The sequence below is a fragment of the Onthophagus taurus genome, chromosome 11 (assembly GCF_036711975.1).
Source record: "Onthophagus taurus isolate NC chromosome 11, IU_Otau_3.0, whole genome shotgun sequence".
Classification (NCBI taxonomy): Eukaryota; Metazoa; Arthropoda; class Insecta; order Coleoptera; family Scarabaeidae; genus Onthophagus; species Onthophagus taurus.
The window spans coordinates 3,412,481-3,428,239 of NC_091976.1; the positions used below are offsets into that span (position 1 = coordinate 3,412,481).

General features: G+C 33.8%; 1 protein-coding gene across 1 annotated transcript; it reads left to right on the top strand.

The window, feature by feature from the left end:
- Nucleotides 1-452: 452 nt before the first annotated feature.
- On the top strand, nt 453-1,919 carry LOC139431823 (general transcription factor II-I repeat domain-containing protein 2-like). The gene has a single exon (XM_071200018.1). It carries the CDS (start codon nt 453-455, stop codon nt 1,917-1,919), a length of 1,467 nt encoding a protein of 488 aa, XP_071056119.1.
- The last annotated feature ends 13,840 nt before the right edge of the window (nt 1,920-15,759 follow it).

Below are 15,759 nucleotides of genomic sequence, written 5' to 3' on the forward strand. Positions count from 1 at the left end.
CCGGCCCGGCAGGCGATTTTATCCGGCCCGCCAAGGATTTTGAAAGATTTCGTAAAATATAAATGTAGCGTGGCGCGTCGGTATTAGATCTCGCGCAGATGAAGAGCACATTCGGTTAGAATGAGCACGGTATCACGCTCGAAAAAGTACAGTCTGGTATTCAAGTTTTTTCGGTAGTCGGCGATGCGACTCGGAAGCTCGACAACATGAATGATTTTGTACTCTGACTGTACGTAGGCGGCGCGGAGCGGCAGACTGCACTCAACTGCAGTGCCTGCAAAGCTACGAGATTGTCCACGACAAACCAAAAATTCGTCGGCCGCGGAGCTTATTTACATTCTTTACATTGATATATTTTTTTACTTTGATATATTGTAAATTGGTATGTTTAGATTTATATTTAATATATTATAATTTAATTATTATGTTAATATTATTTTTTAAAGTTGAACATGGAAACAAAAAGAAGAAAAGTAGATGACGAGTGCCGCGTTTTTAAAGAAGAATGGGGATTCAAATATTTCTTTGTGCAATCGCAGTCAAAGAATGGCAAAGCTATATGTGTAATTTGCAATGACACTGTTGCTGTAATGAAGGAATACAATTTACGTCGACATTATGAAACAAAACATGCTTCAGCTTACTCACAATTTAAGGACAAGCAGCGTACTGAAAAATTTGAAACATTGAGTCGTAGTTTGTCTTCTCAGCAAAATTTATTTAGGAAGGCAAACTCGGAAAATGAATCATTGACTTTAGTTAGCATGAAAGTTGCTTATTTGTTGGCGAAAAAAGGGAAACCCTTTATGGATGGAAACATCGTTAAAGAGTGTATGATGGAAGCTGTTGGGGTATTATGTCCGGAAAAGGTGAAACTTTTCAAAACGATAAGTCTTTCCCGCAATACTGTTGCTCGTCGAATTGACGATATTGGCAATAATATACTCCACCAGATTTCTGGGAAAACACAGCGTTTCACTCACTATTCTATCGCGATGGATGAATCGACCGACGTTAGTTACACCTCACAACTTTTAGTATTTGTTCGTGGAGTTGACGACGATCTTAATGTCACCCAAGAATTAGCATCGGTTAACAGCATGCATGGCACTACAACTGGAGCAGATATTTTTAAGGAACTACAACAGACGTTGACCAAATATAACTTGGACTGGAATCGACTCCAAGGTGTGACAATTGACGGAGGAAGAAACATGTCTGGTGCGAATATTGGGGTTGTTGGGCTAATAAGAAAAGCTTTTGAAAGCGCAGGAGCAACAGTACCAATTTTTCTGCACTGTATCATCCACCAACAAGCCCTATGTGTAAAACATGTCGACATTAGCTGCGTTTTGAAACCAGTTGTTTCTGTCGTAAACTTTCTTCGATCACGTGCACTCAATCATCGCCAATTTCGATCTTTCCTCGAAGAAATTGAATCTGAGTCTGTTGACGTGTCGTATTATACAGCAGTTCGATGGCTTAGGTGTGGAAAAGTGTTATTGCAGTTCTTCAAGCTGAGAAAGGAAATTAAAATTTTTCTTGCGGAAAAGAATCACCCTGAAACGCTTTTATCGGATGCAGAGTGGCTCTGGAAGTTGGCAATTTTTGCAGATGTCGTGACACACGTAAATAACTTGAATTTAAAGCTCCAAGGTAAAAACAACTTAATTTGTGATTTATTTGAGCAAATCAACGCATTTAGAGCTAAGCTGATATTGCTCGAAAGTCATATGAATGAATGTAATTTTTCCCATTTCACGTGCTGTGAAAAATTTAGTACAGAAACTGACGAAAGATTTCCCACCATATTTGCAGTAAAAGTAATCCCGGATTTAAAACTAGAATTTCAAAAGCGTTTCAAAATCCATATGACTGCAACGATGGCGACGTTTCAAGTCAGTTTCAAATGGAAATAATTGATCTTCAAGCTAGCGATCAAATCAAGAACAAATACAAGGAAGGAAACTTGATCAATTTTTACAAATTTTTAGACGCAAAAGAGTTTCCAAATTTAAAGCAATTGGCTGGTAAATTTATTTCTATGTATGTGTGCGAACAAACTTTTTCCAGGATGAAGTATCTGAAATCTAAATATAGGGCAAATTTATCGGATGATCATTTGCAATCATTGCTTATAATTGGTGTTTCCGATTTGAATCCCAACTTTGAAGAAACTCTCCAGGAAAAAACCCAGTTCCACCATTCCCATTAAAAATTGCATGAAATAATTTTATAATAATATACACTGTTGGAAATAATTCACGAGTACACCCTGTATAATCTGAACGCGTGTGTCTAACGCAATAAAATTTGGTATGGAAGTAGTACTAAAGTAGTGTAACTTACTCTCACATGGAGAGCGGCACCACTCTGCTGGGAGAAGAAACATCAATAGCGAGAGTATCCCCCGTGAGCTTCGCATACCATCGCTACACGACGTGGCATGGAGTCTATAAGTCGCTGTATTGCAGCGAGAGGGATGGCCAACCATGCCTCCTCAACTCGCCTCCATAGCTCCTCAACGTTAGCCGAGGAAGCCGGATAACGTAGAAGTCTCCGACCAGTCATTTCCCAAACATGTTTGATCGGATTCAGATGCGGAAACCGAGCTAGCCATGGAAGCATTCGTATACGGTGCTCTTCCACAGAGGTCTGTACAACACGCCCGATGTGCTGTCGTACGTTGTCGTGCATGTATAGCAGACCTGGGGGCCGCCGAACGTAGGGAAGCACAACAGACCGTAGCACCTCATCTACGTATCGTTGACCCGTCATGATCTGTTATACACGCAGCAGACGTGTACGTCCACCATATGTAATCGCGCCCCATACCATAATGCTCGGTTGTCGGTGGATAGGGCGTTCTTGCACACACTGCTCGAGTAGACGATCACCACGGCTCCGACGAACTAAAATTCGCGCATCACCGGTGCTCAATTCGAATCTTGATTCGTCGGACAACAAAATGTACCTCTACTCGACAACCTACTAATGCCTAGCGTCGACCCACCACGGTATGTTAAGTCACTAAAAATAAAATGAAGTCAGGATTTTAATACCCTCACAAACCGCTAGATGGCGCTGTAGACGCAATCTGCATTATCTACAGAAACAAAGCGTTTGTGCGCTTGTAACGTCAAACTGAAAGGTGAAAACAATCGTCCATTTCTGTTTCGTTTTTCGTTGTGATAATCTCGGCTACTAGGAACATTGTTATTTCTGACTTTTATCTCGCTTTAGTGTTTTATATATCTTAGTTAAGTGTTTGGATAAGTTAGTTTAGTGTTCTGTATAAGTTAGTTTAGTGTTTTCTATAGGTTAGTTTAGTGTTTTATTGACTTTACTAGTTTTAATTTTCCTTTTAATACTACGTTATTGCTGTGGAAAGGTAATATAGAATAATGAAATTAATAAGCTGAAATATATAAGGTTTTGTTTTGTTTTGCGTTAAATAGCAGAATAATGTCGAAATACGTTGGATGTGCAATTAATGGTTGCTTGGATATAAAGTCTTCCCGACATCGTTTCCCCAATCCACATAAACAGCCTGAGCGTTTTAAGAAATGGATTATTGTATCTGGCAATGCTATGCTTTTTGAATTGGATCCTGATAAGGTGTATTCTAACCGGAGAGTTTGTCATGTCCACTTTCAGGAAAGCGACATTACTTCTAATCAATTCATTGCGAGAGATTCAATACCATCGTTAAGATTACCACAACCTTTAGGTATGTCATACATACAAATTAAATTAATTACAACATACATATTGAGTGTAATGGCAATATAAATTGTAAATTTATGTTATTTTTAGAATTACCCCTACAGGAAAACATTGATCCAACAGAATCTTCTACATTGGACAAAGGAGTTTCTGAACCAGGTAATTTTATATTTTTGTAATGAATAAAGAATTTAGGTTTTAAGCTTAAGATTTTCACCCAAGCAGGTAGATTTCACTTTGTTCATATCCTTGTTCAAAAAGAGTTTTAAAAAGGTTCTGAGAGGCAGGTAGAAAGATTCCATCTGTCTGCCTATTATAATCTTTATGGAACAATTTAACAATTCTTTACTTCTTCTGGAGTTTAGTTTTGTTTACAGTTTATTTTATCAAAAAAAAAAAAAAGTTTGTAAAATTATTAACATTTTAATGTAACAACTTTTAATTAACTTTACTTTAATTAACAACTTTTATTTTTTATTTGATTTTTTCATCTAGCTTCATCAGCCAGTCATTTTGATAAGCTAATTTCACTTCCTTGTCCATCATCACAAACTGCAAATAATCCAGGTAATTGATTTTTCATTAAATATATTTGTAAATTTATATTTACTTATACTTATTTTATTATAGAAGTGTCGATAGAAAAGGACGTGGCTGAACCCATGCTTATAAAAAGACGAAAGATTAGTAAGTAAATTTTTCTAATTATTTTTTGTAAATTTTATTAATTATATGTTTCAATTTAAAAACAATTTTGTTTGCTATTTATGTTCGCAATCGAATTAAATGATTAAAATAAAACGATTTTATTATAAAACAAATGTTTGTTTTTGAAATCTTTACGTCTATTTCCTTCTTGCTTGCAGCTTATAGAGGGCAATTATCTAACACAGAATGTGGTAATAAAGCAAATATAATGCAGACTGTGAGAACATTGAAAAAACAAAGTTATGTCCTGCGGAAACGAAACTTCACTTTAAGACAACGGTTTCGTAAAGCAAAACAGATGTTTTTAAATAACCCACTTTGTGGGTATAATAATTTAAACCCAGTGTTGTTAAATTTCTGCAGAAGCCAATTAAACTTGGCAAAATACAACAAAAGAGGTCGACGATATTCTGTGCAGGATAAACTGTTTGCTCTCTCCTTATACAAGCAATCCGGTAGAAGCTACCGCTTCTTAAGCACTTTTTTCTCCCTACCATCTCGCAGCACAATTACTAACCTGCTCCAAAGAATTCAAATTCGACCTGGATTAAATAAAGTAATTTTTGATAATTTAGGACAATATACAAAAAAAAACAATGAAGAACGAATGTGTGTTCTAATGTTTGATGAGGTGTTTTTGGATGTTCACACCAATTACAATATGAAATTCGATGTATTTATGGGATTTAAAGATCTGGGACATAAAAAGGCTATGAAAATAGCTGATCGGGCTTTGGTTTTTATGGTCCAAGGTATAATTAAAAAATGGAAACAACCAATCGCATACATGTTTTCGAGTGGGGGTGTTAATAGTAGCACCCTCATGACATTAATAACAGATGTAATAAAGCGGCTGCAAAGTTGTGGTATTGAAGTTGTCGCAACCATATGCGACCAAGGTGCGGCAAATCAGGGGGCATTAAACATGTTAGTGAAATCATCTAATCAAACACAAAATGATGAGGCCAACACATTTTCTGTTAACAATCAAACAGTGGTGGTAATTTATGACCCTCCTCATTTACTAAAAGGAATAAGGAACCAGCTTTTAAAAAAAAATCTTGTATGGAGGACAGGTAATGAAGTCCTTGTTGCAAATTGGGAACATATAAAGATGACCTACTATGTAGATGTGATGAGTGGAGATCTTCGTGCTATCAGAAAAGTGACAGAGGAGCATGTTAATGAACAAAAAATGAAAAAAATGAAGGTAGCACATTGTGCTCAAATTTTTAGCCATACAATGGCAGCTACCATGTCGATGATGGCACGAAATAGTAAGTTAATAGTAACTGTACTACAAATAAAAAATCATTGTATTAAACTCTTTCTATATTCATTTACAGATGAAGTGAGCAGTGATGGCAAAATCAATATACCAAAAGAGGCGAAGCAAACAGCTCGTTTGCTAAAATTTTTTGATTCATTATTTGACTCAGTGAATGGGACTCTTATGAGGAATGTTGAAGGAAAACCGCTGAAAATGGTTGTGACGAAAACCAGCGAACACCGGGAGTTTTGGAGGGGTATGGTAAAGAAAATGTAAAATACCATTATAAATTTTATAATTTTTTAGACGCCATAAAACAAATTTCCAATATGAAATATGAAGATCGTGTGACAAAAAGGGAGTCGACGCCTCCTTCTTTAAAAAATTGGCTCGTCACGTTACGAGGGATGCTGCTGATTAGTAAACTAATTGAAAGAAGAAAAATAATGTTTTTCGTCCCTCGACAATTCAATCAGGACCCCCTGGAGAATTTGTTTGGGCAAATCCGACAAATGAGGGGTCGAAATATTAACCCAACGTGCCAGGGGTTTAGCGACTCCTTTAAATCTGTTCTAGTAAGAAAAATGTTATCTCCACATTTGGTTGGAAGCAACTGTGAAGAGGACGGAAGTTCGATGTTACTGAAACCTGTCGTTTTTTTAAACTCCTGCAGAGAAGAAGACATTTTTGAAGAAGAAGAATGCCAACTTCCTCAAGTAAGGAATCAAATTAATAACCCGGTACAAAGTAGCGTTTTTACTTACGTTGTTGGCTACGTGGCGCGGAAAACCACACAAAAATTTCGCTGTCAATTCTGCGCCACCCATATAATTAATAAAAATCCAGATAGGAGGAAGACAGAACATGCATTTATTGTAAATAAAGAATATGATAATGCAAAATTAATATTTTGTACAGAAACATTTTTAAGTAACATGAAAGACTGTTACAATATAATTTATTATGTATTAGATAATGATTTTAAACGAAATCACATTTTAAAATATATTAAACAAATTATTAAAAAAAATGTTACATTTACGTTTATATGTCACCATACGGAGATAGTCGACTTTATTTTAAATCTGTTCATTAAACTCATTTTATTTAATTTTTGCAAAAAAATTAACAACATTGTAAAAGGCAAAATCACAAACATAAATTTTAAAAACAGTTTGTTTCAACAAGCAGAAATTATGTATTTAAAAAGAAAGAAATAAATTTGTTTTATGTACTAATTACTTTTATTTATCGATTTAATTAACAACTGCTAATAATATACATTTTATTTTATACCGTTATTTTGCAACTGATAAATCTATTTTCTAAATAAAAGAAATTGTGAATTTTATCTTGGATAAAGTTGAAATTCACATTTTTTCAATTTATTTGGAAAATGGACTTGTCATCTTCAAAATAAATTATTGGTATAAACCAGTATATAAATACCTATGTTTAAATTTCGCGCTTTAAGACAACTAGTTGCCACACTATCCGCTTGGGTGCGCTGAATTCAATGGGATCGAAAAATAGTGGGGAGTTAAGCTTCTATTTACAAATATATATTTTTCTATGCGACCCACTCGTGACGTATGCTGCGGTGCTCGGGTGTTACTGGAATCCGCTGAATCGCACGACGCGCGCGCAGTCCACTAACTACCAAACGCCGCCGTACAGTTCGTGTAGTGAGTGCGCCTTCCCCTGCCGGTGCCCAAACAGCTTCAAGTTGCTTTGAGGAGGACACATACGACGCTAAAGCACTGAGCACAAGAGCGCGATCCTCGTGTGCTGGGGACGCGCAGGGCCGTCCCGGCCGCGGCTGGAGATACCTATGTCCTACCTCAGACCATTCTCGCCATGACCGTTGCACTGCCGATAACGACCGCTCCAGACGACACGCAATTTCACAGAACGATACACCCTCAATGTGCATACCCACAAACATTCCTCGCTCAAACTCGCTTAAGTAATGCGATCGCCCATCCATTGCGCACAGAGTACGATAACAATTTGGTCCCTCACACCACACTAAAAACGACCGGTATTTTCCATCCACTTCGGTCTCCATAGCGACGGAATGTTCCACTTGCAAGGGCGGCTCAGTCAACAATGTCGCGACGGAACAACTCGAAACTCCCTGATTAAACTCGTCTACAGTAAACCTTTGTGCTCCGCAAATATTATGGATTTATCTTCACGCGTTCAGATTATATAGGGTGAGTGTGCTCGTGAATTATTTCCAACAGTGTAATTTAGACATGTTTGTTTAGAATTGTTATATCTGTAATTTACTATAAAAAATAAAATTCAATGCTGCTTTACTCGTAATAAGGTTTTTTAATTCACATATTTACAATGCTTGGCCCCAGCTAATGAATTTAAATACCAAACTGGCCCTCGCAGCAAAAAGTTTGGACGCCTCTGCATTAGATGATATGGAAAAAATTATTTTAATTACGGAACGAGTCATTCGCCAGAATCAACACAGGATTTTAAATAAAAATATAAAAAGTTCCCTTACCTATTACATTAAGAATTATATAAATACTTCTGTTTTTCATGATGCATTTCCTTGCGATACTTCCTTACTATATGACCATCGAAGTCAACTGATCAATTTAATTATATCGTTTTGGTATTATTGGTATTTGCGTCCAATTACATCTTTTCTAAAATCCCCCACACAAAAACTAGCTAGTTTAATGTTTAATATATTTAAAATAATCAATTACAAACCTAAATACTCAGTTCAAAATTTTGTTTAAATTCATAGAAAAAACTAAACACATCAATTGCAACAATAAAATATTAATTTCATTTGATGTCACCAATCTATACTCCAATGTTCCCATAGACATGACCTTAAATCTAACCAACCAACTATTTTCTTCTTTTTTTAAAAACAAATACGATACAATTCATCAGTTAAATACCATACTCAAACATATAATAACTCAAAACTTTTACACTTTTAACAATGAGTTCTATAAAATCAAAGAAGAACTCCCTATGGGAATGCCTTTATCAGGTGTACTAGCTGATATTTTCTCGATTACATCAAAAATAATAATAACCCTTTCAAAGAAAATATCCACAGTTGGATCAGGTATGTCGATGATGTGTTTGGTGTCTGGGACGGAGATAGAACATATTGGAAAATTTATCGTTGAAATCAGAAGAAAATGAATAGATATTAGAAAATTTATTTAAAATAGCATCAAAATTACGAAATATCGTGCATAATTAAAAATATTTTTAAATAATCGTTTGACAAATAGAATTAGAGATATTTCAAATGTCAAAGTTGGTAACATTGAAAAAACTAAAGTCAAAGATTAAAGAGTAAACAAGATGCGACGCTAGAGTGAGAAACTTTAGTTTTGAAAAGAGATAGGAAGACATTCCAATTTAAATGCCCTGACTATAACAAGCCACACCTACAAATGTGACGAATCGCAATCACTGGGTCGCAACCCAATTTTGGGTCGGGAAGGGTCGAAAAATGGGTTGCGTAAATATCTATTATCATCACAAGTATTATATTTAATAATAGATTTAATTTCTTATGGGTCCCATTAGCATTTTATTGATATTTTTGGGTCGCTATTTAAAAAAGTTTGCGGAACGCTGTTCTATCGTATAACCAAGTGTAACTCTATTCATTTGTGATTTTTACTGTATGTGTTACGTGTATTACCAAAGATTAAAGAGTAAACGAAGAATTATTGAAGATGGAGAATTATTCGCAAAGACGGGGCAAAAAGACTGTAGCAAATGGGGACACATTTGCTCATACAAAGAGTGTAAAAATTCATTTTATAACGCAAAAAGTGTTAGTTTTTTTAAGTTTCCAAAGAATGTGGAAATGTAAGTTTTTCTACCTAATAATAACATTGAAAGAACTGATTTAAGTAAATGTTTTATAGGAGCAAGTGTTGGTGTGTAGCTTGTGGAAATGATTTATTATTAAAAAAAGATCCTATAGAGTTAAATTTAAAACATCGTGTTTGTAGCATACATTTCACAGATGACATGTTTATGAATAATGAAAAAAAACGGTTACTACCACTAGCTACTCCTATGCAGTGGATAGATAGGATGGAGCATAGTGATAATGATATGCTAATGGTTACATGTAAGACTTTGAATCGTATGAAACATGTTGATATGTAACAATAATTAATTTTAGGTAAACCTACAAACAGTTCAGTTGATATTGAAAAATCAAAATTAAAAAGTATCCAAATACTATCCGACATTACTATTGGTATATACTTAAATTATTTAGGGCCGCATTCAGAGACGATTCTACATCATGTAGATTCTACAATTGTAGACCAAGAATCAGTTCGGACGAGCTCGGCATCTGGGCGATCGACGTCGTCTCGACTCACGCGAGGCGTACAGCAATTGATAGCAATGAATCTATCACACTTTAAAGAAAGCGTTCGTATGTTTCGTTCATTTTTCGAAATGAGAAAAAAATTATAATTAAAAAAAAACATTTTACTTTTAAAACTATATTTTTTATTATGTTATTAGTATTACCAGCAGAATATTTTAATTTTTATTATACTTTTTGTTTAAATTTAACACTCCATGGGTATTAGAATAATATGTGGGAACACATATTTAATAAAACAGATAAGAAACCGAAGATTCTATCCTTCACAATTTATTTATTTACATATTTGTTTTAATTCTGTATATCTTGTAGTTTTTCGATAATGTTTGTGGTTTTGTTGTAATAAGTGTTCAGTATTAGCGTTATTGTTTCTATTTGTAGAGTAGGTACTTTGTTTTTATTATTATATTCGGTATATTTTTTTTTTTTTTAAGTTTAGTGCAATTTTAATTATTTTTGTATTTTCGTAGTGTAGCCTATTGTTATTTCTTTGTTTTATTTCTACTTTGTAAAGTAATTAATATTAATTTTTACTGTTTTGTATGTAGGTATTTTTCATATTGGATTTCTTTTATTTATTTTTAGGTGTTTACTATTACTTTTAATAATTTTTTGTTTTTGTAGTGCAGGTGCTATTTATATTTTTTGAGTTTTTTTTATTATTAAGACGACGATTTTAACGAGTTCATCGAACACATATACAGGGTGTCTCAGCGAGACCGGTCATTAGACGTTTCTGGGTTCTGGCGAAAATAAAAATTTGAGAATTCAGACTTAAGTATTATCAACCGGAAGCGCTAGAAATCTGAAAATATTTTAGATGAAGAGAACGTAATTGATAATACTTAAGTCTGCATTCTCAAATTTTTTGTTTGGCCAGAACCCCAGAAACGTCTAATGACCGGTCTCGCTGAGACACCTGTATAAAGATCAACTTTTAATATATTTTCCGTCGACCGTGTATTTATAAGATTTATAAATGTATACAAAATCATTCATTAATGACACCTATTAATAAACGATTTTCTATTAATAAACGATTTTAAGAAAGTCCGACCGAACTAAATAGTAGTCAATTTAATAAATATTCTCCAATGAAATTTGTAATACCGACACAACCGACCACTATATCTATTCGGTAAGACTACAAAAATAAATTATGACACATTAAAAGTGAGGTTATTTTGCCAGTGACAGAATTGGGAGATTTTTCAACGATGGATTTTCTCTATTTTGTTGAAAAGACGGTCAACGGAAAAATATTGTAACTAACTCGTATATTAAAATGCGATTAATTATCTCAATAATTAACGCGTTCGCTTCGCTTCGCTCGCTCACGCGTTAAAATATCTCGATAATTAATCGCCTTCATTAATAGACTTGTTGGTTAAATAACTATTTTTTCCAACTTTTTTTTTAATAACATTATTTTTGTGTTGTTTGAGTACTTACCTGTAATTTTGAGGAGTATTCTTACATCAATAATATTGATACCCGATATACAGAATTAAAACAAATATGTAAATAAATAAATTGTGAAGGATAGAATCTTCGGTTTCTTATCTGTTTTATTAAATATGTGTTCCTACATATTATTCTAATACCCATGAAATGTAAAATTTTAAACGAAAAGTATAATAAAAATATTCTGCCGTTAATATTAATAACATAATAAAAAATATGGTTTTAAAACCAAAACAATTTTTTTTAATTATAATTTTTGCTCATTACGAAAAATAAACCAAACATACAAACACTTTCTTAAAGTGCGATAGATTCATTGCTATGCACCTGGCGTGAGTCGAGACGACGTCGATCGCCTGGATGCCGAGCTCGTCCGAACAGATTCTCGGTCTACAATTGTAGAATCTACATGATGTAGAATCGTCTCTGAATGCAGCCCTTAATATAATATGGTTATATCTATATAATATAACGTTTTTCAGCACCACCTTCGTCTGCTGTATCCAACACAAATCATGGGCTTGTTCCACCTGCAATGGACAATCAATCTGTTCAAACACCATTGTCATTATCTTGGTCAACGCCATGTAAAATTAAATATAGACAAATTATAAAACAGCTTAGGACTAAAAATTCACATCTACTAAAAAGAACGACAGTGTTAAAAAATAACCAAGACATTAATGTAGAAGATTTTAAAAAACTATGTGATAAATTTTTAACACCATCATTTTCGAATTTTGTGAAAATTCAAATAGAACAGACAAAGAGAAGTCCAGCAGGACATAGATAAACCAGTGAATTAAAAAAAAATGCGTTATCCCTTTATTTTCTTGGTCCAAAATGCTACAGGCATTTGCAAAAAATGTTCATTCTACCATCTCCACTAGTTCTACAACGATTTGTAAAAAAGTTAACATTAACAGCTGGGTTTAATGATAATTTATATGAATTGCTCAACTTAAAAATTAAACGGTTTGATGACAAAAAGTGTTTAATTTGTATGGACGATATCATTATAAAGAGTCACCTATTTTATGATTATGGGAAGGATGAAATAATTGGACTGGAAGATAATGGTCTCAGAAAAACTGCAGTCCCAGCAGATAGAGTGACAGTGTTAATGTTAAAATCGCAGAAAAACCAATTATTGCTAAGGAAATGAAAGATATTTTAATACAGCATATCACAAAATTGACTGCTATTGGTGTAGATGTAGTAGCAGTTGTAAGCGATATGGGATCCAATTTTATATCACTTTCACAGCTATTGTGTGTTACTCCTGAAAATCCATACTTTCGCGTAAATGATGTGATCATTGGATACTATTTTGATCCACCACATTTAATAAAAGCAACGAGAAACAATTTACTAAATAATGTTTTCCGGTGGGAAAATCAAAGGACATCATGGGACCATCTCGTTAATTTTTACAATAAAGATTGTTTATTAAATAGTCGAATTGCGCCTAAATTAACAAACATCCACATTAATCCAAATAATTTTCAAAGGATGCGTGTGAAGTATGCAACTCAAGTAATAAGCGCTACTGTAGCAGCTGGTCTTGAAACATACATTAAATTAAATGCATTACCACAAGACGCTATGGCAACGAAACTGTTTATCGAAAAATTTGATAAACTATTTGATATTTTTAATTCTTCCAAATACTCTGATAAAAAATATAGAAGACCGTTCAAACGAGAACAATATCAAATAGATTTTTTAAACGACATGTTAATTTTTTTAAATAAATTAAGAATATACAATAAAAGCGGCAAAGATGTTGAAAATTATGTAAAATTTATAAATGCATGGAAAATTACTATACGGTCGTTAATGCGTATACATGATAATTTAAAAACCAAAGGATTTGGAACTATTTTCACTAGAAGAATTAATCAGGACTGTCTTGAAAATTTTTTTGGTTATGTAAGACAGCAAGGAGGAAATTCTATTAATCCCACTCCAATTCAATTTATTCGAGCTTTCAAAAAAATGTTTTTTATGAATTTTTTTCATTTAGCAACCATGAATTGTACAGATGACATGGAGTCATTTCTTCTTTGTCTGGAAAATTTTGAAAACGTTCAACATACAGCATGTCAAGAAAGTAATTTACAACCCCAAAGAATTGAAATAATTGAATTCTCACTGACAAACAGTGATTATCGCACACTTACGCTACTGGAACAGAATGCATTTAAGGAGTTCGTCAATTTTTTGAACAACTAAACATGTATGTGATACTTTATTGAATTAATTCACTATTAATAATAATAATAATAATAATAATAATAATAATAATACACTTTATTGTACCAAAAACAAAATACAAATTGCAGAAAAAAAAAGAAAATTAAACATGAATAATTCTTTTTTGGTACAAACCACAAGGCGCCAATTCAGGAAGCCGAAGCTCCTGTTCTTCCATTGGAACCTCAACAAAATAAAGCCAAGTAAATTTGAGAATAAAGAGCACAATAAGAAACATAAAAAACAGAAACAATAAATTCGCATTTATAAGTACTGATTATGGCACCAATATCTAAGAATATGTAACTAAAAATAAAATAAATAAAGTAAATAACCAAAAATAAATATATATATAATATAATAAAACTAAACAGTAAGCATCATAAAAAAAGCATAAAATGAATCTTGTAGCCAAATAAAAAAAAAGAAATGGATGAAACAAGAAAAAGCAAAAAAAACAAGGGAAGCTATGACGCGTATCGAGCAGCACATTGAGATAAGGCAACACCTCGTCTCAATGCCTCAGTCTGTGAATCAAACATTCGTCTAAAAAGGCGAGACCTGAAAACCGAGACATTGGCCGTCCAATCCGATTCCATAATGAGGTTATAGGACTTATAGATATGATAAGAGAAAGATCTTTGAAATAATGAAGTTCTATGGGCAGGTGGTACAATAAGACAACGCGTTCTCATTTGACGAGCATTACATCCTTATTCCTAAATTTAATTTTTTTAAATAAATAATGCGGAGCTTGAGAGATCATCAACCTATGGTAAAAAATCAAGGTATGTAATTCTCTTCTGTTCCTCATTGATAACCATCCAGCGTCCACCAACCTATGAGAGACATGATCAAATTTTCTAATGCCATACACAAATCGTAAACAATTGTTTTGAATTTTCTGAATTCTACCCGCATCAAGAGCGGTCAACGCTGGATGGTAAACAGGAACCATATAATTAAATTGAGATAGTACAAAATTCTCGCATAAGTTTCGTTTAACATCAAAAGGTAAGTATTCTCTATGTGGATAAAGCAGTCTCAGTGCACAATAGGAGTTCCTAATATACTTAGAGATCTGACCAGAAAAACGAAAAGAATTATCAATTTCAAGTCCAAGACTTTTATATTTTTTAACTACAGGTAGTTTTGAGCCATTCACAGCAATATTAGCAGCCTGAGACAATTCAGCACAAATTTTTTTTTCCCAAAAAACATGACCGCAGGCTTGTCTGGATTGATTTTTAAACAATGCTGCGAAGCTGCGACAAACACACTATTAAGATCTCTATTTATATTATCAATAGCAGGACCAGACTCGGAGGGAGGAAAGGAGAGCACCAACTGAGTGTCATCCGCATAAACATATGGTGTACAGTGTTGAATACATTTAAGTAAATTACTAGTGTAGATCGAGAACAAAATCGGGCCTAAAATAGAACCCTGAGGAACACCATCAGAAATGAATCTGCTCTGAGATACTACACCATCAATAGCTACACGTTGAGACCTGTCATGAAGATAACACTCAATAATACTCTGTGAAACAGGGTCCAAACCAAACGAAGAAAGAATACAAAGAAGGATATCGTGGTTAACGGTGTCAAATGCCCGGCTAAAATCTAACAAAACTAGAATTGTAATATGACCCTTATCAACCCCCGAAATAATATCACCCAGAAGTGCTGTCATAGTAGTAATAGTGCTATAATTTTTACGAAACCCTGACTGACAGTCAGGCAGCAAATTAGAAGTTTGAATGTAATCATTCAACTGATACTTCAATATTCCTTCCAAGATCTTCGAACAAGTAGGAAGCAGACTAATAGGTCTAAGGTCAGTGTAACTTGATGGGTTTTGATTTTTAGGAATAGGCTTGATTATAGCGTGTTTCCAGCAATTCGGGAAATGTCCTTCAACGATGCAA